At 40.3% G+C, this 23,390-nt stretch overlaps 2 protein-coding genes across 7 annotated transcripts in view; one reads left to right on the top strand and one right to left on the bottom strand.

Annotated features, from left to right (window-relative positions):
* LOC119030351 (gastrin-releasing peptide) overlaps positions 1–23,390 on the top strand; it is a 27,581-nt gene extending 4,191 nt beyond the window's left edge. The window contains exons 2-5 of one of the 5 annotated variants that reach the window (XM_037117855.1): positions 18,835–18,875; positions 21,655–21,798; positions 22,748–22,977; positions 23,062–23,388. In XM_037117855.1, coding sequence (XP_036973750.1) covers positions 21,705–21,798; positions 22,748–22,977; positions 23,062–23,115 — 378 coding nt within the window. In that variant the 5' untranslated portion in view covers positions 18,835–18,875; positions 21,655–21,704 and the 3' untranslated portion in view covers positions 23,116–23,388. The other 4 variants (XM_037117851.1, XM_037117854.1, XM_037117853.1 and 1 more) reach the window with 4 other exon arrangements.
* On the bottom strand, positions 768–14,060 carry znf532 (zinc finger protein 532). 2 transcript variants are annotated; one of them, XM_037117847.1, is made up of 9 exons: positions 13,775–14,060; positions 4,872–7,245; positions 4,324–4,505; positions 3,448–3,624; positions 2,547–2,709; positions 2,002–2,304; positions 1,751–1,863; positions 1,378–1,516; positions 768–1,293 (listed from the first exon to the last, which is right to left on the bottom strand). In XM_037117847.1, the coding sequence occupies exons 2-9, from the start codon at positions 7,212–7,214 to the stop codon at positions 790–792; spliced, it is 3,924 nt and encodes a 1,307-aa protein (XP_036973742.1). In that variant the 5' UTR covers positions 7,215–7,245; positions 13,775–14,060; the 3' UTR covers positions 768–789. The 2 variants fall into 2 exon arrangements, with proteins under 2 accessions (XP_036973742.1, XP_036973741.1); XM_037117846.1 differs by lacking the exon at positions 13,775–14,060 and adding an exon at positions 12,470–12,791.

The raw sequence follows: 23,390 nt of genomic DNA, 5'->3' as shown, positions 1-23,390 counted from the left end.
ACAAATAGATCAGTCTGATAAATTCAGAAAATGATGTCACTATACTGTAATGCAGACTTTAAAACAAAAAAAGACAACACAGATGTCATATCATAATATGACGATATTCAAAATAAAACCATATATAATCCCACAATATCATTAATAATTATCAATATGTGCCCTGCCCTAATTTCTGGGAAACATAGCCATTAAGTTTTATATTAGTTTGGCTCGACAAGACATATTTGTTATCCATGAAACTAAAGAATAAAGCTAAAGCAAAAAGAATGTTGCATGAAAATCTGTCACTCAACTTTGAAGTTGAAACTGAAGACCTCAGGTAGGGATAACGTACAGTACTGTGGGGAAACCTGAAGTTTTTTATATGTATATTATGTCTTTTAGACATTCGTTGGACACTAGCAGCATTAAAAATTCAGAACACTGCTGACGGTATGAGGATTAATCCCATTACGACCATATATTCATACATTATCTAGTCCTAGTGATAAGACGACAATGGAAACTTTAAAATAAAAAAGCTCTTCTATAAAAAAGATCTATTCAAGGCCTATAGAAACGTGTATGTGTGTACAAAAAACTATCTTGTTCCATTTACTTCAAGACACATAAAGTGACTTTGACATAAATTACATATTATACTGTATACATATTGTAGTACCCTACATGTACATTACGTATATAAAGCAGAACCGCAGACAGTTGGGATACTCTTGGGTGTCTTCAGAGATGTAACAAACTGTACAGTGTTTGCTTTTAATGGAATGATTTGAAAGTATTTCCCTCTCACTTCTCAGTCGCGCTCAGTCTCTTTGACTTTATGAACGCCATCCCATGTGTCCTCATGTGAGTGTTCAGGTTTCCCTCCGTTTCAAAATTCTTCCCACAAACTTTGCATTTGGTATTTGGCGTCCCGTCGTCGTTCTCATCTGTAACATCCAGCTGGTTCTCTCTCTGACTCTCGTCGTCGTCTTTGCCCCGTCCGTGGTACCGGATGAGGCCCTGTGGCTCCTTCAGCCTATGCACGATAAAGAGGTGTCGGGCCAGTGAGCGGTGCGAGGTGTAGCACAGGCCACACTCCTGACACTGATAGGACGAGCCGTCAGACTTGTGCTGAGGAATGTGCTTGTGGAACGCTGCGATGTCCTCGGTGGTGAAGCTGCAGACTGCACAATTGTGGACTTTAAGGATGTTCACCTTGAGCCTCTTCAGTGGCTGTGAGTCAGAACCCCTCGAGTTCAAGCCTGGAGCCCCGTCATCCTCCTCTGGCTTCCTTTTTGGGCTGAGGCTCTATGGTGGGGATTAAATTTATTGGTTAGGAATCAAAGGAGAACCATGAAAGTCACTTCTCAAGGAGTGAATGTTCCACAGTACCGTTTTCTTGTCAGGTGAAGCCTCCATATTATCAGAGTTGACAGTCTTCCCCTCTGGGTCTTTGGCTCCATGCATCAGCTGAATATGCTGATCCAGCAGCACTCTTTTAGTGAACGGCTGACTGAGAGCTGGGCAGTGCCTGTAAATGTACAATAAAAAAACAAGCTGATTTGGTCCTCTGTTGCTTGCATACCTACAATTTACTTGCAAATGTGTTATTAATTCTGCAAAATGAAACAAAAGACCTAGCGTGGGAGTACGGGAGTTTAGTTAAACAACCAGCATTGCTGATGAAAATCAATCTGTTGTCTACGATGAGTAGTTCTGGAGGGTATGAACGGACAACGATAAGACACTGGTTGTATGTACTCACGGGCAGGTGTAGACCTTCCGCAGCCCCTTGTGTTTCAGACGGTTGTGTCGACAAAGACTGTGGGAGGAGCTGAAGGACTTGTCACATTGACGACATGGGTGTTTCTTCAGTATCTGCAATATAAAGAGAATGCATTATACCTTAAAATGCAGGCATAGATCATGTTTCTCCTCTTTAACTTGTGGAAAGGTGCAAATCAAGAAATTCACAAATTCAAAGCATCCTTATAAAAAATGGTTTCGAATGTTCACCTTGCCATGTTCACGCCTCATGTGAGCCACAAAGACCTCCCTGGAACTGAAGAGGTTGTTGCAGTCTCCACATGTATATCCCGTGCCAGGGGGATTCTTTAAGTCTGCTGAGCAGTTACTGATTGTTTTCTTTAGCGGTGAAAGTGAAGGCTTCTTTTCCCCCTTGTCTTGACCATTAACATTTCCTCCATCTTTGCTGCTGTTGTTATTGGCGTTGTTGTCATTAGTGGGCTTGGTACTGAGAGGGAGGTTGATCCCCAGGTTTGGTGGACCCTCGATGGTCCTCAGGGTTCCATGGATGGTCTGGAAAAATATCATGCAGATTGAATTATAGGTTAGACGTTATTAAACCCTTGCATGTGAAACATTTCTCAAAAGTATTTCTCATAGAAGTGCCTTGAATTCTTGAATTAAGCCAGCAATACTGAGTCATACATACTTGTTCATTAATGCACAGCATGAGGTTTAAAAACACAATCAAGATACATTAGAAGTAGTTATTATTATTATCAAGCATGCATAGAGTAAATGCTTTAAATGCCCACCTTAATATGATCCAACATGAGCTGTTTCTGTGCGTAGTGCATGGAGCAGTCAGGGCATTTGAACACTGAAACTTTCTGATTGACGACATGCTGGTCGAAGTGTGTGTAGAGCAGAGACTGCAATGTGAACACGGTATCACACATGGAACACTTGTAGATCATCCTGCAAGACAGAGAAAAAAAATCTTAAAAAGCACAAGCTGACATTGTAAATATAAAAGACTTAAAGAGAAGAAATGTCAATGCCTAAGTGATAGTAAGACGCCATCTCAAAGGGTCAGTTTGTCACAAATTGGGAATCCCAGAGCATCTTTTTTTGCTGAGGAATGAGGCTGAAAAATCTTTTCTTACAAATAGGACCTTTTTAAGCATGGGGTACAATCAGGGCCTAACCCACCAAACACCTGCCCCTGAGCACCTGCATTATTCGTAGTGCTGATGATGGACACTGAAAGTGTGTGAAAGGTTGCCATGTGGAAAAAAACAAAGATAAGCTCCATGTCTAAAACCTACAAATCCTGCTAGTGATGACGCAGCAAGGGTGATTTTCCTCAGAAAAATGAATTGGACATGGGTATTAGGTTATATTGGACAGTGTAAAAGGAAGAGCGTGTTGATGATGTGTCAGTGCTGTTGACAGTTATTTGAGGAGAAAGCTTGTGTATTATTCGTGTCATGCATACTATTTCTCATGTTATTTATATGTTAAATTGTGATTTGCATTCAACTGAAAAAATGTGCACTTACAACAGAACTGCACATAATGTAGAATTTTGTCTTAAAAGGAATACACAACTACAGCATATATGTTTTAGATTATAATTTTATTTAAAAAACAAACAAACAAAAAAAATTCATCCACAATGCGTTTGATGGTAGATGCAGCATGTAAAAGACTTACTTGGGTTCCCCTGCTTTCATTCCGGGATGCTGTGTGTACACATGAGAGTGCGTTCCAGGTGCAGACTTGAACGCCATGGGGCAGAGAGGACATTTATAGAAGACCTCACAGTGAGTGCTCTGGATGTGGGATTTTACAGTTGTGACATCAGCGAAGATCACACTACAGTGGACACAGCTAGAGGTAGAGGGAATAGGAGTTTGCAAAAGTCAGATTTATACAACATTTTAAATAAGAGATATAAAGATGAGGCTTTTCTTAGAAATATGCACAGATATATATATATATATATATATATATATATATATATATATGTATGTATGTATGTATGTATATGTATATGTATGTATATATATATATATATATATATATATATATATATATATATATATATATATATATATATATATATATATATATATATATATATATATATATAGATAGATAGATAGATAGATAGATAGATAGAATTCTGGCATTGTGGGTTTTAACTTTGTGAAAAAAGTTTATTATTAGCATTTTGATGGCGCAGACTCATAATTGAACCATAATTGGTCAAATAGTTACAAATGAGTTTTCATTTGTAATGGCTTATACCTTGGATGAGTCCACATTTTGTCTGTCCAATTTTATCCCTTTAAATTTCATGATGGCTTTCAGTGATACAAGTTGTCAATCTTAGCAAATTAGTGAGCTAATAACTGCAATTAGAATGACAGTGGCATCTTGAAAGAAAAGGAAGGAACAGAAGGAAAGGTTGGTAAATTTAAGTTGAATTAACTTGCTCTCACTCAAACTGTAGGAACCATATCTCAGTACAAGAGAAAAATAAAATGGAGAGTAATACTGTGATGATTTAAGCCAAGGTAGACTGACCGGTAGCCAACTCTACGGGTGTAATGTAGGCAGTTCTTGGTGACATGAGACTGGAAGTGGACAGAACGGCAGCTGGCGCCACACTCTGGGCAGATGTATGGAGACTTGTGCTGGTGGATTCGCTGGTGTGACAGAAAGCTGCACTGATTTGGGAGAAGCATTTGGCAGATGGTGCATGTTTTCTGTGGGCACAGAAAAAAATAGATAAAGAAAGTCATGAACTGCATTTGGTCAGGTTACTTAAATCTTGTTAAATAATGTCCTTTATGTTTCTCAACACAGAAACACAACACTCTCCCGGGTTAAGTAATGGTTATGTAGGTCTGTCATTTCACCGTTTAGAAATTAATTGATTTTGGTGGTATGGTAGAGAGTATGTAACATAGTTGTATGTTCAATAATTTATGTTTCTTGCACCTGAAAGTTTTTGTGTACACAAACTTTCAACCTTATGTACCTTTCAACTTGTGTTATTATAAGTCATAATTATTTCACATTAAAACATTTAGAATTGCTTTGAATCATATTATTATGTAGCAGTTACACACCTGATCACTGGACTCCGATGCCTGTTGATAGTGCATAGCTAATGAACTGTCATCCTGGAACATTTCATTGCACTCCAAGCACTTTAAGTTGTGCCTGGAGAGCTTTGATGCATCATCCTCCAAGGGCATGGCTGCCACAAGAGGAGCACTGCATGGAGCTGTAATCACTGCACTCTGGGACCCACCACCAGCGGCTCTCCCTTGACCTGTGGGTACTACTGCTTGGGAAGTGGAGGTTGTGCCAGTGATGTTGGGTGGATCTGATGGGGGCGATGTGGTTATCATCTGATCTGCAGGGATTGGTTTTAGGATTAGATGTGAGCACTGCATGACAACCCCTTTGTCCTTATGGCCCCTGGCATGAGACAACAGGCTGCATTTGTTGTAGAACACTAGACTTTTGGTACAGTGGTTGCACGTGACCTCAATCCGCACACTGCGACGTTCATAGTGCTGTGTCAGGCTCTTCTCAAGAGCAAATGAATCTCCACACTCCAGACACTTGTAGCCACGTGAGGGTAGAGAGATACAAGCTGAGGTTGGTGGAGAGAGGTTTGGGACATACACAGGGACAGGATTTATGCTACTCAGGACTTTATTGAAGGCATCCACTACAGAGCTTTGAGAGCTGGCAAACACTTGAACCCGAGAGACTTTCTTCGAGGCTCGGCCTGGGAGAATTGTCTTCTGTTTGACTTGTGATTGTTGATGCTGTGGTTGTTTAGAGGAGGACAAGGCCTGTTGAAGATCACAGACAGCAGAGGATACAGTCTGGGGCAGAAGATTGAGGTTACTAAGATGGACTGTTTTTGGCAGAAGCTTGGCATTAGCCAAACTGGAGGCAGGTACCATGACAGTCTGCTGCTGGATGGCATTAGCAGCTTTTAAGATGGCACTGCTGGCACTTTGCACTGATGCAGCAGGTATGACTGTTGCTTTGACTGTAGTGTTGTTAGCAAGCTTTAGGTTGATGACTTGGGAACCAGCTGTCTTGACTGCTGAGACAGGCAGGAAAGCTGTTGCCACAGGTTTAATAGTCATTTGCTTGGTTATTTCAATTGAAGCGCCTCCTGTGGTAGCTACTACTGTAGTTGGAAGAGAGTGCCTTGTGGGAGATGAGAAAATTGCACTGGTGGTCGCCATGATAGATGGGCTAGTCTCTCCTTTTCTCAGACCCTCTGGATCAAATTCTGGCAGAACTCTTGTGACAGTACGTTTGATTTGGCCGGATGAGGTCTTGATTGTTTTGATCCTGACTTTTGGGATGACAGGTGCAGTGTCTGTACTTGAGGCAGGTGAACCTTTGCTGCTACCCTCACTGGTGACACTGGATGGGCTGTCTGGTGTTTTTGTTAGCAGCCTCTTTGCAAACTCTAGTGCAGATTCCTGCTCATGTGGCTTTTGCAGATCTCTTGGATTTTCATTGGCCTGAATACATTCTTTCTCTTTTGTGGGAGAATCAAAAACACTCAGATCTGTAGAACTAGCCTTTTTGGCACTGAGGGCAGCTATGGCTGCTATACAAGATGAGAGCTTTGCAGAGGACTTCGCTTTGACTTGAGACATACTGGACACATTAACGGGCCCTAATGACTCTCCAGCCTCCTTGCATCCCTGACCATGAGACCTTAAGGCAATTTCCTTGAGTTCCACCTCAGGTAAACTTGATTGAGGGGGGTCATCAGACTTGGAACCACACAGAGTGCCATTGTTATTTTTTTTAACAGGTTTTTGGTTTACATTTGTTTTAGGCTTGGAAACATTGTCCCCTGATACATGAGATTTGGGAATCGGGTCCTCTCGCTTAGCAGTGGCCCTAAAGAATGAGTGACTTCCCTGCTTGTCCACAGGGTCATCTACCTCAATTTTATCATCATCATCAAACTCCTCTGCACTAGAGATCGGGCTGAACTGATTGAAGGTAGACAATTGGTTGTTAGGTGGCCGTCTTTCTTCTCCTGGAGCATTCCATCCATTCTTTGTGTAATGAGTACCTGGTGGTATTTTGGGCACAGGGCCATTATGAAGTCCATTGCCATTGCCAACTGAATGGGGTCGGGGATGGCCTTGGAAATGCCCATTCTTTTCTGTTATGGTTCCACCATGCTCAGTAGTGTCTGTGTTTCGGATGTTCTTAACAATGACACTGACACCAACATCATGTCCTATTGAGGGGTGGTGGGCTTCATCTTCATTGGTAGTCCCTGAGCTGCTTGAATGCTTGAGCTGTCCTTCGTGGTCATCATGGTGGCCAGATTCAATAGCAGCTTTAGGATCCACCATGTCAGGGATGTCAAAGGCCGCCAGCAGGTCATCAAAGTCTGGCGTCTTCATATCTCCCATGGTCCTTCTCCTGTTTTGATTAGGAGATCACCTTGGGAACACAGTGGGAGAATAATGAGTAATAGTAAGCCGTGTACTACTACAATTATTTTTATCCTCATCTAATGTAATGACATAATTGAAGGTGGCCATTAGACCTAAAACCTTGAGCAGCACCAATGTTCTTGTTTTCATAAGGTTTATAGACTCCTTTTATCTAACTTTATAGGAGATTCTGGTCCTCTCTCTTAGTATTGGACCTTGAACATGTTATATGTTAACACATTTTGTTTTTGCTTGCTTTTTTCTTGGTATCTGAGTAATGTAGTAACAGAATAATGACAGTGATGAACAACAGAACTTAATGGGATCACTCAACATACTTTAGCATATATTAGATTTTTTCCTTTTTCATGGAAATCTGATTATCAGATCATCAGAGTTCCCTTATTGGTTTAAATTCCCCTAGGCTGGAATTTTCTTAGTATATTGTATCGCAAGCTATACTGCATGTACTTATATTCCTTGTACAATGGAAAAATTTGGCCTGTCTGTCAAACTCCAAAGGTGTAATGGGTCATCATTAGTCTTTAATAAGGCATTTTCTCTTGCTGAAATATCTTGTATTATAGCATTGCAGGTTTTAACTTTGCGAGAAAAAAAAGTTTATCAGCATAACATTTTGATGGTGCAGTCTCATAATTGAACCATAATTGGTCAAGTAGTTACAAATGAGTTTTTAGTTTGAATGGCTTGTGCCATGGATGAGTCCACATGAACATTTTGACTATCCAATTTTGTCCCCTTAAATTTCATGATGGCTTTCAGTGATATAAAATTGTCAATCTTGAGCAAATTAGTGAGCTAATAACTGTAATTAGAATGACAGTGGCATCTTGAAAGAAAAGAGAGAACAGAATACATTTAAATGTGAGTATAGCCACTTAGAAAAAAGAAACTAATCTCAAGGGTCTTCTGAAAAGTTTTCTTTGGAACTTTTTTGTACTGAATCAATAGTCCCATTGACAGTTGTTGACACTGGGGATATCTCAACATTTTGGCACGAAAAATCAGTAAGAGACCATTATAAAATGTGACTTGAGACCTTGTTACACTGTATACTCCAGATCTAATCATCTACAGTATTTCACAGACTAGCGAAGTAGGATGCCACTGTGCCAGTGAGTTCCCTTCCCTGGATTCCAGTTGCCATAATTCCTTTGGATAATCACTTTAATGTTTCTGAACACAGAAACACAGCACTCTCCCAAGTAATGTAATGGTTATGTACACTTCCAGTCAAAAGTTTGGACACACCTTCTCATTTAATGTTTTTTTTCTCTATTTTCATGACTATTTACATTGTAGATATTTTAGGTTCCTCAAAGTCACCACTCTTTGCTTTGTTGACAGCACTACAAACCCTTGGCCTTCTCTCACTGAGCTTCATGATGTAGTCAGCTGAAATTGTTTTCACTTTACAGGTGTGCCTTGTCAGGGTTCATTTGTGGAATTTCTTGCCTTCTTAATGGGGTTGGAACCATCAGTTGTGTTGTGCAGAAGTCAGGTTGGTACATAGCTGACAGCCCTATTTGACAACTGTTAGAATTCCTATTATGGCAAGAACCAATCAGTTAAGAAAAGCGACAGACCATCATTACTTTAAGAACTGAAGGTCAGTCAGTCCAGGAAATTGTGAAAAATTTGAATGCGCAGAAAAGGTGAACGGATGGTCTTATGTGTATGGATCCCGCTGTGAAGCATGGAGGAGGAGGTGTGTAGGTGTGGGGGTGCTTTGCTGGTGACACTGTTGCTGATTTATTCAAAATTGAAGGCATACTGAACCAGCATGGCTACCACAGCATCCTGCAGCGACATGCCATCCCATCCGGTTTCGGTGTAGTTGGATCAGCATTTATTTTTCAACAAGACAATGACCCCAAACACACCTCCAGGCTGTGTAAGGTCTATTTGACTAAGAAGGAGAATGACAGAGTGCTGCGCCAGATGACCCGGCCTCCACAGTCACCTGACCTAAACCCAGTCAAGATGGTTTGGGATGGGATGGACCACAGAGTGAAGACAAAAGGGCTAACAAGTGCTCAGCATTTCTGGGAACTCCTTCAAGACTGTTGTAAAACCATTTCAGGTAAATACCTCATGAAGCTCATCGAGAGAATGCCAAGAGTGTGCAAAGCAGTAATCAAAGCAGAGGGTGGCTGTTTTCAAGAATCTAAAATATAAAACATGTTTTGAGTTATTTCACACTTTTTTGTTTACTACATAATTCCATATGTGTTTGATGCCTTCAGTGAGAATCTACAATGTAAATAGGCATAAAAATAAAGAAAAACCATTAAATAAGAAGGTGTGTACAAACTTTTGACTGGTAGTGTACGTCTGTGTTTTGACTTGGAACCACACAGAGTGCCATTGTTCTATCTTTTATTTGGTTTTTGGTTTACATTTGTTTTAGGCTTGGAAACATTGTCCACTGATACATGAGATTTGGGATTCTAGTCCTCTCTCTTAGCAGTGGCCCTAAAGAATGAGCAACTTATTTGCTTGTCTGCTGGGTCATCTACCTCAATTTTATCATCATTGTCAAACTCGTCGGCACTAGATATTGGGCTGAACTGATTGAAGGTAGATGATTGGTTGTTTAGTGGCTGTCCTCCCTTTCTTGGAGCTTTCTATCCATTATTCATGTAATGAGTACCTGGTGGTATTGTGGGCACAGGGCCATTATGAATTCCATTGCCATTGCCAACTGAATGGGGTTGGGGATGGCCTTGGAAATGCCCAGTTAGGCAATTAATATCAAGAGGCAAACTCTAGGTTTCAAAGTAGTAATTTGGTCATATTTTGCAGGGCAATTAATTTTATTCTCTCAAGCATGTTTCATGCAGAATTTTTGGTTGAGGGTGCACAATAAACACTAAAAGACTGATTAAGACTTAGTCATTTGATTTTGGCTTTGGAATTAAATAAAGTCAGAGAGTGACCTTGGGACATAAAGAAGCAATAAAAAAATGAGCTCTCCTGGGGAAAATCAGAGTTGGACTGATACACGAAATTTGGGTATGCTGATAATAAGAAGTAAAGTATTCCAATACTGATATTTCAGCTCTGCTTTGGATGATAATTGTACAAATAATTCTGCCTTTAGTTGGGTGATATGATGGAGGGTGGATGTGTATCCCAGTCAGTATGAATAATTAATAGAGCCCTTTGAATTTCTTAGACTTTTATTCATCTTTTCAGTTATACCAAAACATATTTTTAATATAATAAATTGTTTTTGAAAATGTCCAGTTTCACATGAACCTATATTTTGTAAATTACTTTATGATTGTTTGTGGATTTGACGCCACATGGTGTACCAGTGTTCACATACACCATGTTAACTTTCTGGTCCTAGACATTTCATGTGCATTAGCAGACTCTTTCCAGTGTCGTCAAGTCAAATTGTGCAAATCGAGCTGACACACAGCATCGTCATACAAGTACGTGCAATTATTCCTATTTATGCCTAATTTGTCCTTACAATGGGTAACTTCGTTGAGCTGTTTCAGCGAGAGACACATGCTGATCCACACAGGGGGTAGATGTGACATTTTGATGACATTAAATGTGGGTACTCAGGAAAACATTTCCTCTTCAATTACTATTTGCTCAGGATTGCTATAATTAAACAAATTAAAAGTCAAGTCAATATTATTTCACTGAGCCGATGTAATTAATTTTACTAGAAAGATTGTTGGTGGAAAAGGGCAAGGACCTGCATCACGACCATCTGCTGTTTGAATATATATTGTGGGTCATATATCATTTGGAGACCTATGAATATGTTATCAAAGATGAAGGTACTTTTTATTTTAGTTATTTTCCTATCAGTGGACTGGCACTAGTCAGCAGGTTTGGGGGTGAATGACGTGCCAACAATACTTACTTAAGAAAAAGTTCATCCAAAAATGAAAATTCTGTCATTATCTACTTGCCCTCAAGTTAGCGAGAGTTTGATAATTCAAAACAGAGTTGAGAAATTCTCCTAAACAACTGAAGGACGTGGCCTCATACAGCTCGTCCTGAGTCCTGAGATCCCGAATTGATTTTAAAATAATTATTTTACGGCTTCAAAATTCAAGCTAGTGCACCCACTTCAGACAGGGTGTGTGCTATTGTTTGTAGCTTTGCAGTTACATTGAAGATTTTGGATTTTAAAATAGTGTAAATAACATCTTTTGAAATCAGTGTGAGATCTCTGGGCCACTGGAGACTTGGATCACACCAATGAGCTGTATGAGCTGCATTTTATGGTTTTTCATTTGTTTTGCATTTTGTTACATTTTTAAAAAGTCCCCATCATCTTCAGTCGTTTTGGTGAGTGCTGCAACATTGTTTTGCTGTGGAGCTCCAGAGATTACCATCGGCATGGGGGTGAGTAGATATTGACTGAATTTTTATTTTGGGGGTAACTTATTCTTTAGACTGAATGAAATATAAAGTGTATATATCAAAAATAGTCACACTTTGATGCAAAAAACTAAACAATAGAATGTGGTTTTCGCATCGAATTCAATAAGAAAAAATGTGGTATATGCTGTTATCAAACATCTTCGCTTCACTCTTCAAAAACAAACCAATTTTTATTTATTTTAATGTGATCAAATAGAAGATGATAGGAGTGAGACACATCTTGCATGTATTGACGTATGTATCATGGGTGTTGGGGACAAAAGCCACAGCCATGGAGCTGCTCTGCTTGTACAATACGTGCAGCCAAATCAGCACTGCTTTCTGATTCAAACACATGTGCACACACACACAGAACCATATTCTGGAGGCTCATCTTTGGTTTCAAAACAATTCTCAGTTTAATCCAGCTGATGGGATTGTTTGTGAAAATGAGCAAAACAAAAATGACAGAGAAAGAGAGGGAGAAATGTTATGGAGGGGGAGGGCCGGCGAGAAATGCAGTGAGGGGAAAAAATGGCTGCTGAGCTGTGTGAGGCTGCAGCAGAGAGAGAAAGGCCTGGTGGAAAGAACAGCTAGTCACAGCCATGACAGCCAGAGCAGCCTGACGTAGAGAGTAAATGAGGTTAACTTCAGACGAATATGAAAAATACACAACACAGAACACCTCTCTACGACTGCAGTTTAATTCACATGCATCATTACCACCTGAAAACCACACACACACAGTGTAAAATACTGCTACAATCTCAGTAAAATAGCAATGGTGGAAACATGCAAGTGAATCAGCCACTCCTCACCCTCTTGCCTCCGTCCCTGTCCAGCCACTAGCCAAACCTTCTTTCCTTCCTTCCTTCCATCCTGCAACAAACACAGTCACAACACTACTAACCCACAAGAAGCCATCCACCCCACCCTGCCTGGAAAAAAACACAGTCCTGTGTCTTCCCAACCAGGCAAAGGCCCAGAATACAGGGTCAGGTTACATCCAGGGATCTGGTGAGTGGTGGTGGTCCTGGTGAGGATCCTCCTGAGTCATTCTCTGCACCACTAGACAGACAAACAGATAGATCATGCCCGTGTGTGTATGTGTTGTGTGTGTGTGCGTGTGTGTGTGTGTGTGTGTGGAGACTCTAGGCTCCTGATTCACAGACTCCCAGCCAGTCACGTCCCCCCTGCCCTCGTCCCTTCCCATATCTCCCTGCCCCCCCCTCCGCTATGAGTCGTGCTGCATAGCACACCAACATCCAGCCAGCAGCGAGCGGCGGCGGCGGCAGCAGCAGCAGCAGCAGCAGGATCTGTGCCTTGGTAGCCAGCGTCTGAGCTGTGAAGGGCTGCCATGGAGTAGCCTGGGCTATCTCTATCCTTCAGTAGAGCACAGAGACGGTATTGTTCCTGTCAGCCCTCCATCTGCCTCAAACCGGTTTCAGCTGGTTCCGGTCAGCCAACATAAAGCCCTGTGCTGCAGTACGGCCTCGGAAGCACACAGGCACAACCAGCATGCCCACCTCCCCGGAAACACTGCAACACTTTGCACCAAACTCCATTCATATATATGTAGATTTAGTGAAGCAAAAAACACCATATTTTACAGACAAGTGTGAAGGAGATTCACGACCCCTGGTCAGTTGCACTGCCTTCAAATTAGGCCAGAAAAGTACAAGGCAGTTCAGTTACCTTGACACAAAAAACAGAAAAGAATAAAAAGAGAAAGATCCTAAAGTGTAAACAAAAACACATAAGGTCAAATGCTGACTGATAACACCTGTATTCAACTTAACTCACTGAAAAAGAGAGCATATCTAGGTCACCATGATAGAAGCTTAATCCGTTACCTTGGCCTGTTTCTCACCCTGATCCCCCAGTGCTTTCACTCCTTACAACAAACTTTCATGCAGCTCCCAGCAGCCACTGACAAATAAAGACAAGAAATGTCAGAGACCCCCAGCACAGACAATCTGCTTTGGGCAAACACAGATCACTCATAACAACCCCCCCCCCAGATTCCCATCAAACACATGCCACCCTGCCCACATATGCCGCCACAGAGACACATCGACATAAACATGCACGTTCATGCATATATAGAGGTAAATGTGGCATACCCTTGTCAGATTTTTTCCCACTCTGAGAGATATTCAGGAAAAAAAACAGTCTTCCTGTAGAGGCCTCAGCACCTGCCTTTACTCAGCCCCAACCATTCCAGCCCCTATCCTCTTCCTCCTCCTCCTCCTCCCCTCCCCCTTCTCCTTCCCTTTCTCCTTCACTGGGTCAGTCCTAGATTTTAAGTCCTAGTCCAGGCCTCGTTTTCTTCTGAAGCCCCCGCCACCACCACCACCTCTACTACCACCACTACGGCCGTGCATGAAGGGACGGATGGAGAGAGGGGGCAGTGTTCAGCAGGCGAATCAGGCCTTTTGTCTCTGCCTGTGCAGGGGGGTGAGGGGACTCTTCTCTCTGGCTCTGGAGCAGCAGCAGCAGCTGGTGCAGAGAAAGAAGAGAGAGAGGGAGACAGAGACAGAGGGAGGTGGGGGAGATGAAGAGGAAGGAGAAGAAATGAGCAGGAGAGGAGTATTATAAAGGCTTGAATATGTGCGCTGTGTTCATGTTTAGGCCTGAGCCATAGCGTAGACATATATGTGGGAAAATGCTATTAAAAAAGTCTCAATCTTGGTCATTTTCCTTCAGGAATCAATAACATTATTTATTAATAACAATGTATAAATAGCTGAGGCCTCAGACTGCCAATGTGTGTGCTGTGTATGCCAAGGTCAAAGAGTCACGTGTCTGCTTTTAAAGGGAGTGTCGTAATCTAAAGACAAATACCCACATGCAGATATGAGGACAAACAAATGTAAGAGAAGATGGCTTCTTTCCAGTCCTGATTGTCACATGCACATGAACTATTATGATAATATTTCCGCAGTGCAAACATGAGTGCGATTATCCTGATACGATTCTTCATGCAGCCGTGTGCAGACAGAAATAACACATTAATAACAAGGTGATCAAAAAGGGCAAAGATGAAATCTCATTACAGCACATGATGAATAAACCAGTAAAGAAAACACCATCAAATCAAGCATTTCATAACCTACCTGGGAGAGTGCAGAGAGAGGCTTGCAGCTGAATAAGGCTGTCTCTCTTTGGCCTGCTACCAGTCCTGCATACATCTGTCAGAGCTATCAAAAGGCAGCCATGACTGCTGCAGCATAAACTAATCAGCCATCATTATGACGGAACACTCCAGATTTATTCATCACACAGCACAATTGCATGATACACACTGCAGGGCAGTTGGATTTGTGCATATATATCATAAAAGGCCCTCATGGTGCCTCCTGCCTCTCTACAGTGTGACAGATTCAGTGCAGGGGAGGAGGCTGAGGTTGCTGTGCTCCCCACCCCGAGCAGAGACACGGTCACATGACGTCACGTTGCCTCCATTCGTGTCAGCTACAGGCAGCAGAGAGGAGCTGCTGTAACCTTAACATATCATTCTCCTCAGTGTCTGGAAATCCCTGCTTGAAATGCATCCTGAGTTTTATTGCTCAAAGCTTAACCTCAACATTCAACAGATAAATGTTCATCAGATAGTCCTGTTTAGTTGTACATGCCTGTTTTGTGTTGTGTGTGTGTGTGTGTGTGTGTGTGTGTGTGTGTGTGTATATATATATATATATATATATATATATATATATATATATATATATACACACACATTATACATATATACATACACACAACAAAACAGGACTTATCTGTCTACATAAACGATGATAATCTATAATCAATCTTTCTGTAAAATATTATATATATATATATATTATTTTACAGAAATATTGGTTATAGAATGTCATGGTTTATGTAGATTAGCAACCAAAATATCCTGAAAAATTAGAGTTTACAAAATGAAGACTCGGTCCTGATGGTCTTTTCCTAACTGGAAGTAGTCTTCATTTAAACAAGGAGGTTCCGACATTTTTCTTTGTGACCTTTTAGATGAGGCAATGCAACCAGTCATCACAATATGCGGCCCTTATGTGGACATGCAGTTGAACCAACAGTGATTTCATTTTCTCAGACTGTTTCATTTAAAGGTTTTCTTGGACATATGTGAGTTAATCATAATTATATATTCATAAGAAAAAAACATTTATAGAAATCCTGAAAACATAAACATTATTTTGCATTACCAGCACAGTTTGTAAGATTTGGTGATCTCGAGCAGTGTGGTTGACATTTGCAACCACCTTGAACACCCATTGTCTTACTCGCCCTTGTCTGACTTAGCAGATGTACAATGTATAACCGCTTGATTCCGCCGGGCACGTCTTTGTTACCTGGTGTCTGTGGTGCAGTTTTGTTCCGCGCGCCACCAGCAGGCAGCAGTAGTCTGTATTCAGTATTAAAACGGGCAAACTGGAAGACCTGGGAGTGTGGATGTACAAACTGATGCTATAATAAAACAGCATCTTTAGGACACACTGTCATTAATAAAGCAACTTCTAGTAAAGAATATGTTGGAAAAAAAAGTTGCAAATGGTGCTGGCAACGATGGCGAGGCGCAAAATAAGGAGAATCATTCCCTGTTGTCTGAATGGATACAGCAAAGAACGTGTTGTTTTAAATAGATGTGCATTCTGTACATTAAAAAAAAAACCTTTAAGTACAATACAAGTTCTATGTATTTATATGCTCTCTCCCTCTCTGTCTCATGTGCAACAATGCGAAATGAAAGCAACACATTACACTTAAAAATCACTACACTTTACACTTACACTTTAAATCCAAGCGCTTCCTTCGAGGTCTTTGATTGGACAGCTGCCAGGCAATTTAGTCAAAACTGTGACGAGCAGCAAAGACCTCATAATGGCTAACTGTCCTTTTTAATTGACACTTTGCCGCTGAAAGGCTTTTACTTTTCACGCAGCCGGTGTTATTACTTTCATGACTCCGCCATCAGAACACTTAATGTATCATATGACATTTGAATAGAATGGATAGCATGAATAGAAAATAGGAAGGGCTCAGAAAAGGGGTGATTTGCAGCATGAGATCACTTATTGTTCACTTTGCTGGGCATGAAATATATCCAATATGCCTGCAGGAAAATATAACATTACAATGACAGTTTTATGTGTTATTATTGATTCATAAAAATGACAATAAAGCAAAAATATATTGTAAAGAAAATCAGCTTTCATCACAACACATGACTCATCAGTAAAAAAAAAAAAACATCAACTGAATGCTCTTTAAATTCATGCCACAGTGCCACCTGCTGTCTCTACTGCCTGCAAATGACGTTAAGAGCCATTAAAGCCTTTAAAAGTTTGGCTCTTAATTTGGATAATACTTTTTTTCTAAATGAACAGAGACCATTAAACTTTCCCAGCTCAGCTCATTTAATCAAAACAATTCAATTACTAACTCAAATGTACAAAATGCCAAAATTACCAATCAGTCAAACTTATAATCATGAGCATGTTAGGGGTCTCTTACGCAGGTGATCAGGGCCGGCAATCACACATGAGTGGTGGTTAGTGAACGGCTAAGTGAGTGGGTGAATGATTATAAACTGCTCGACCTCTCAGTATGTGGTTACCTTACGTTCATGCCTTCGCTGTGCAGTACTTGAAAAGTCTTATTCTTTTTGTTATTAGCACTGCAGTATGGAATTCACCTCAGTAATATTCCCCCCAAAAAGGCATCATATGAGGGCTTTAAAGATTAGAATCAATCTTATTAATAATAATGATAAACGTTGTTTAAATGGCAACTTTAAAAACTGAGTTTACAAAGTGATTTCACAGACAAGCAAAAGCAGGAAAATAGCAAATAAGCAGTCAGCAGTCGAGACAAACACAAGGACGCCGAGTCTAAAGTGAGTTAAAACAAGAAGGCAGAGCAGAAAATGTAGAAATGCAAAAAGACAATATGAGTCATCACAAGTAAAGGAAAAAAACAACAAAAAAACAAAACATAAAACAGGCAAAATCACAGGAAAAGAAGGAGAGGAAAAGTAATGCAAAAATAGAGATCAATAAAAGAATAAAATCAGTAAAGGATGATAAGAAGATGACATCACATTACAGGAACTGAGAACAGATAAAAAGGTTAAGAGCAGTTCAAAGAATAAAGTGTAGTGAGTATGTTAAAAATAAACAGATAAAAGCAGTAAAAGATGGTAAGATAGATGAAACAGATGAGACAGATGAAAGATCTGTTTAACAGGGTGACTTAAAAGTGTTAATTCTACGTTACTAATTCTGCGAGCCTGATCTCAGGTGGGTCATTCCAAAGTCGAGGGTGTGTTCATAAATGATTTCCATCTTTTTTGTTTCCAGCGCTACATTTGATCATTTTGGACTTTAGAGACTTCTGATCACGCACAGGATCTTGTTCTCTCACATTATAAGTAAACCAACATATACCTCAGAGGACACTGCTGTGTGGGTCCTGCCTCGTGCTGCCCCTCCACCACAGGTGACTCATCCTGTTTCGTATAAGGTCATCCCTGGACGGGGATATGATACGTTATAGGTGCTCCAATATCCTGCCGCGATCTATTTGTTGGGTTGTGACCTGAAAGTGCCCGAAGGAAACCTTCAACCTTTTCAGCACAAAATGTTAGCTACCTGCGTGGGACTCCTTATCTGTCCCCATCTATTCTCTTCCTCCAGCAGTACGTCTGTCAATAGCGGCATGAAAGGGATCAGTCAAGTATAAGAATTTCACACAAGCGCCTCACCGTGTTTGAGGACTGCTTAATTTACACTGTTGACCTTTCCATGGAGATAAATACACTGTAATAAACTGTACCGATAAATGATACATGTGCTGCATTGTCGAATTCGAGCACACGGCAGGTGTTGTCTGCAGCAAAATGATTGATCATCGTCGTGTACAGCATCTTGTTTCACAATCGATGTGGATTTTTCAATCTTTTTTTTTTTTTTTTTTACCTCTGCATCATTTCCTTTCTCAGAAAACAAGGTGATGTTTAGAAAATGGCGCTGGTACATGTTCTTATATTTATCTTCTTTTATTTATTAGCAGCACAACAGATGATGTAACAAAAGTTACACAATGATGATATCATATATCTCAAAGGGCTTTTTCCATTCAGTTTCTGATTCTCTGTTCTGTTTCTTATCTACAGGTTTCCCCTCACCCTTCTAACAAAAACAAGGACAGTTAGAGGTGCATTGTGTTTAAATAATCAGTGCATGCTCTTTTATACTGCTTTACTGTATATTCTGACAGCTGTACTTCATGATACAGATTGTTTCAGATAATAACTACCTCTTTCTCATGGCCAAAACCAATAACTGATAATAGTTTCAGATTTTTTGTATTTTAAAAAAAGCCCTGAGCAGTTTGGCTTTGTATTATCAGTTCTAGTTATCGGCCGATAATCGATAATGTGTTGTTTCCATTACTGGGCCGATAATTTGTTGGTCCAATACATGTTATGCATCCCAACTTTAGATTTTACCTAATGTGTTAATGCATCAGTCTTTTAGTCCCATCATTTAATAACGTCACACTCTGAAATGAAGCTGTTCTGTGTGTACATATGTACAGTTTTGAGTATTTATACGCAGTGTAATTACCTGCGATACAAAACAAACTTTAAAACTGCACTGTGCAACTTTAACACACGAAGGTCTGTTATGTTGAAGCCCTTCTGCAATGAGTTCAAACAATCTCTGTATTTCACAGTATGCTGGAGTTTGTGGCAGCTTTTCTGCACTGGTGCACCACGAGCGATGTGTTTTACATCAGCCAGCACAGACTGGTTTGCCAGAGCCAATGATGTCATCAGCACATCAACAGTGTTTGTGTGATGTGTAATTACTGTCGCTGTCAGGATAAAGTTTAAAGAGACTTGTCACAGCATCGGTCGTTTAAACAAGGGGTAGGATGACGGAAGCAAAGGAGGAAGTCGGGTGATGTTACATAGCAACAAAGTGTGCAGAGTGGATGGACAGGACTTTAACATGAGACCATTAACCACAATTTCAAACATTGACATATAGTGTTTTCTTTCTTTCTTTCTTTCTTTCTTTCTTTCTTTCTTTTTCCTCTATAAAAGCATTTCCATGATACAGTGCAGGTCTCCAAACACTCACAAAGTTCTTATTTCAACCCAAACCACAACTTCCCTCAAACCTGACCAAGTCCAAACACACCTTAACAGCCACTTCATAAAAATGATTAATTTTTCAGCAGTGATTTGAAACAGCTTTGGAAGGCACCAGTGAACCATGTGGTCCTGCTGATAGAGCCACCAGATGAAGAAACTCCTACAACATTACCCACAATGCAACCCGTAGCCTCTTTATTTTACACCTTCGCTGCGTGGTACGTGGCCAACACGTCCCCTTTGGCTTTATCTCATGTTTCTTCCTATTATAACCACGTAATATGGACGACATGAGGCTGCTTTTACACGTTGATTTGGCTTGGAATTGTAAGCAATGCTCTGCCATCCGCTCAACAGAAAACTTAACGATAAAACTCCCCTTCAGTTGAATTAATCATGACAGGTTAGGCTACTGAAGCTGCACAGGATCACCACAAATATCCACACGAGTCAAACTGTACAAGAATTAACAGAAAATATTTAACCATATTTCTAAACATTGCAATAAAATAAACTTCTTCCTCTTCGTACTTGAGAAAATTGTCTGAAGGTGTCAACGTCTGTATCCTTCTCCACATTTCTGCACAAAGGTAGAAAATCAAGGCTACATCAGCCGCTGCTAGTGTAAAGCACCAGAACCTGCGACCAAACTGCTGATGGTTGAGTTGCATTGTGGGTAATGTACGCACCAGGTTTTGACAAGGAAAAGATAAAAAAAAACCTGCTGCTGTGCTGTAAACTATTTGGGTCTTTGGGTTTTCATCGTGAGTATATTTCTGCAGCAAATACTTATTTTCATTGTCAAATAATCTGCCAGTTATTTCCATAAGTAATTGTTTTGTCAGAAAATAGTGAAAATTCTTGTATTTATTCAGAACTCAGAGGTGATATCTGTGATTTGCTTCTTGTCCAACCAATGATCCAAAACCCCAAAACTCATTAAAAAAAAAAAAAAAAAAAACCCTTCAAAGATGAGGAGAAAATCCTTACATCTAAACGTTCAGCAAATGTTTGACGTCTTTGCTCAAAGTGATTACTGGGAAGGTTTTTAAGTGAAAGTCTTTCAGCTTGTGAATTATCACGTCCAAGTGCACTTTGTACGGACCTGCTCTTTGCCTGAGCTCTCCAACTGTACTCGCTCTGCACTTCAAGTATAAAATATTGAACGTTTCACTCCACTTGATTTCTCTGACAGCTCCAGCTCAAATAGCTTCCACCTTAAAATACTTCTGACATGCTATATGCAATTATGGTGCATTCAAGTGCCTGTTGCACATAATAGCCAGCTTATACTATATAGATTTTCCCTTTGGTACCACTTCTTCTCCTCCAGTGAAGGACCTGGACCTCCTCCTCCTCCTCCTCCTCCTCCTCCTCTGGTCATCAGGCTCTTTCCACCACTCGTTTGTTTGAGACGGAAGCAATTAAGTGAGAATTCGCGTCCATCAGTGACGTTGACGCACAATCTCTGAGCAAACAGTGAGGAGCGCTTATAATTACAGGCTGCGGATGATAATTTGCCTTCACCACTTTCTCATCCCGCCGCTGCTACTTTTAAAAACGGGGCGCATGACGCACAGCTGGATCAGGAGGAGCATTTAACTTTCGTTCACCGGCAGAGAAACTTCAGCGCGCCTGCAGCTGCTGCCTCCTCTTGTCTTCTTCTCCGACCACAGCGATAAGAAAAAAAAAAACAAAGAACAAAAAAACATGGTGGAGATTTGTCAAGCTTAAATCGAGCTGATTAACTGCGAGGAGTGTTTTCTTTCTTTTCTTTTCTTTTCTTTTTTAAATTTTAAATCTGACCTTCTCCCTCTGGTAACATGGGCGGAGTGTGCCTGTGCGCTTCGTGGACTTGGAGACCAGTGTGGCCAGTGTTCATCATGCTGGCGACGGTCCCCTGCATGCTGGTCTGCTCGGAGAGTCCTGCAGCAGCGGTGGGAAAGATGTACCCCCGAGGAAACCACTGGGCAGTAGGTAAGAGAGGGTTCACTCTCTGACAGGGTGAGCAGGAACAAAACATCATTTTGAATTGTGTGAATGTGACAGTGTATGTTTGCAACACGTGTGGATGAAACATTAAGATCCTCTTTGTGTCAGAAAACATTTTAGTTTAATAATAAATAATAGTGATGTCATCTTTATTAGACAAATATATGTTTTATCAGCATTTCTTTGGACAGGTTCAGAAAAGACTTATAATAATAATCTGATTCTGTTAAATTGAATTAAACACTTAAAGATAAAAAAAAATAGTGATATTGAATGATATGCATCAGATTCCTCTCACCGATATTGACGATAACCATGATATTTAACACTGAAATACTGATATCATGATAATATTACATATATGCAGGCTTTTGCAGTGTCAGAATATTTTACATGAAATGTGTTTATATTATTAGGATACATGAAAGGTAACTTGGTCAGATAGTTACAGAAATAAGATATAATTAGATTACAAGAAAATAAATATTTCAAATTAAAGAATCCTATTGATATTTCTTTTCACTAGTCTTCAGAAGCATATTTTTGGTATTGAGGTAATCCAAAAGTGGCAGGAAATAATAAGAATATAGTGTAATTGCTGTTTTTGTACATGTTTGTGCAGTTGTTGTAACTTTTCACCTCCCAACATTCGTTTGTTTTGAGTCAAAAAATTTAAGATGAATTTGACAGTTCTTTTGTTGTTTTGAAGTTTTCTAGACATAACTGTTGATACTTTGGCTGCGATAATTAATGATAATAAATATATAAAATAAAATCTGATTTCATGACAGTCTCTGTTCCAGAGCAGCTAGGCTTGCATGGTTTTGAAAATATGTTACTTACAGTTTAATTCGGGTTTATCACACTTTTAGTTTAACCTCACACAGAGTTATTCCACAATAACTAATACATCTTGTTATCTCCAACCTCGCAGGTCATTTGATGGGTAAGAAGAGCATCGAGAGCCTGCAGGAGACAGGAAACAGTGACTACCTCACGCCCTTGGCATCAGCTGGGCTCTCAGTCATGGAGCGGCACGACGGTCTGAAGGAGGCTCTGATGCAGCCAAAGAACCAGAAACAGAAGATGCCACAAACGGTGGACAGGCTGCTTCGACTGCGCAGCAACTGGAGAGAAGAAGACAGAGACAAATATCTCAGAGAGGTCAGTTTGTGGATTAGTGCCTTTTACATAATCTTCTAATCAGCTGTTTAAACTGTGTTTCTTCAATTCATCTCTGCTTCATAGATGTCTGAGCTGCTTCTTCTGGCTTTGAAACTGCAAGACAAAGACTCCACCTGAGCTCCACATCGACGCAACATCACTCACACTGTATATTATTTTTCTGCTGTAAGAATACCCTGGAAACCCAAGAGAAGTTTATTTTATCAGTAAATTCAAGTTTCTAATTTGCGTGACATAGTTATGAGCTGAGAATCCTGAATAAATTTAACGTTGTGATAACTGCATTGTTTTTTTTGTCTAATTGTGTTTTGCACAGCCGCGGATGAGCTTTTGTATTATATTCGCTGTTTTTGTTTGAAAATATGCAATACAAATAAAAATTTCACTTTACC

Source organism: Acanthopagrus latus, chromosome 12 (assembly GCF_904848185.1).
Source record: "Acanthopagrus latus isolate v.2019 chromosome 12, fAcaLat1.1, whole genome shotgun sequence".
Taxonomy (NCBI): Eukaryota; Metazoa; Chordata; class Actinopteri; order Spariformes; family Sparidae; genus Acanthopagrus; species Acanthopagrus latus.
This window is presented reverse-complemented; position numbering and strand designations above follow the sequence as displayed.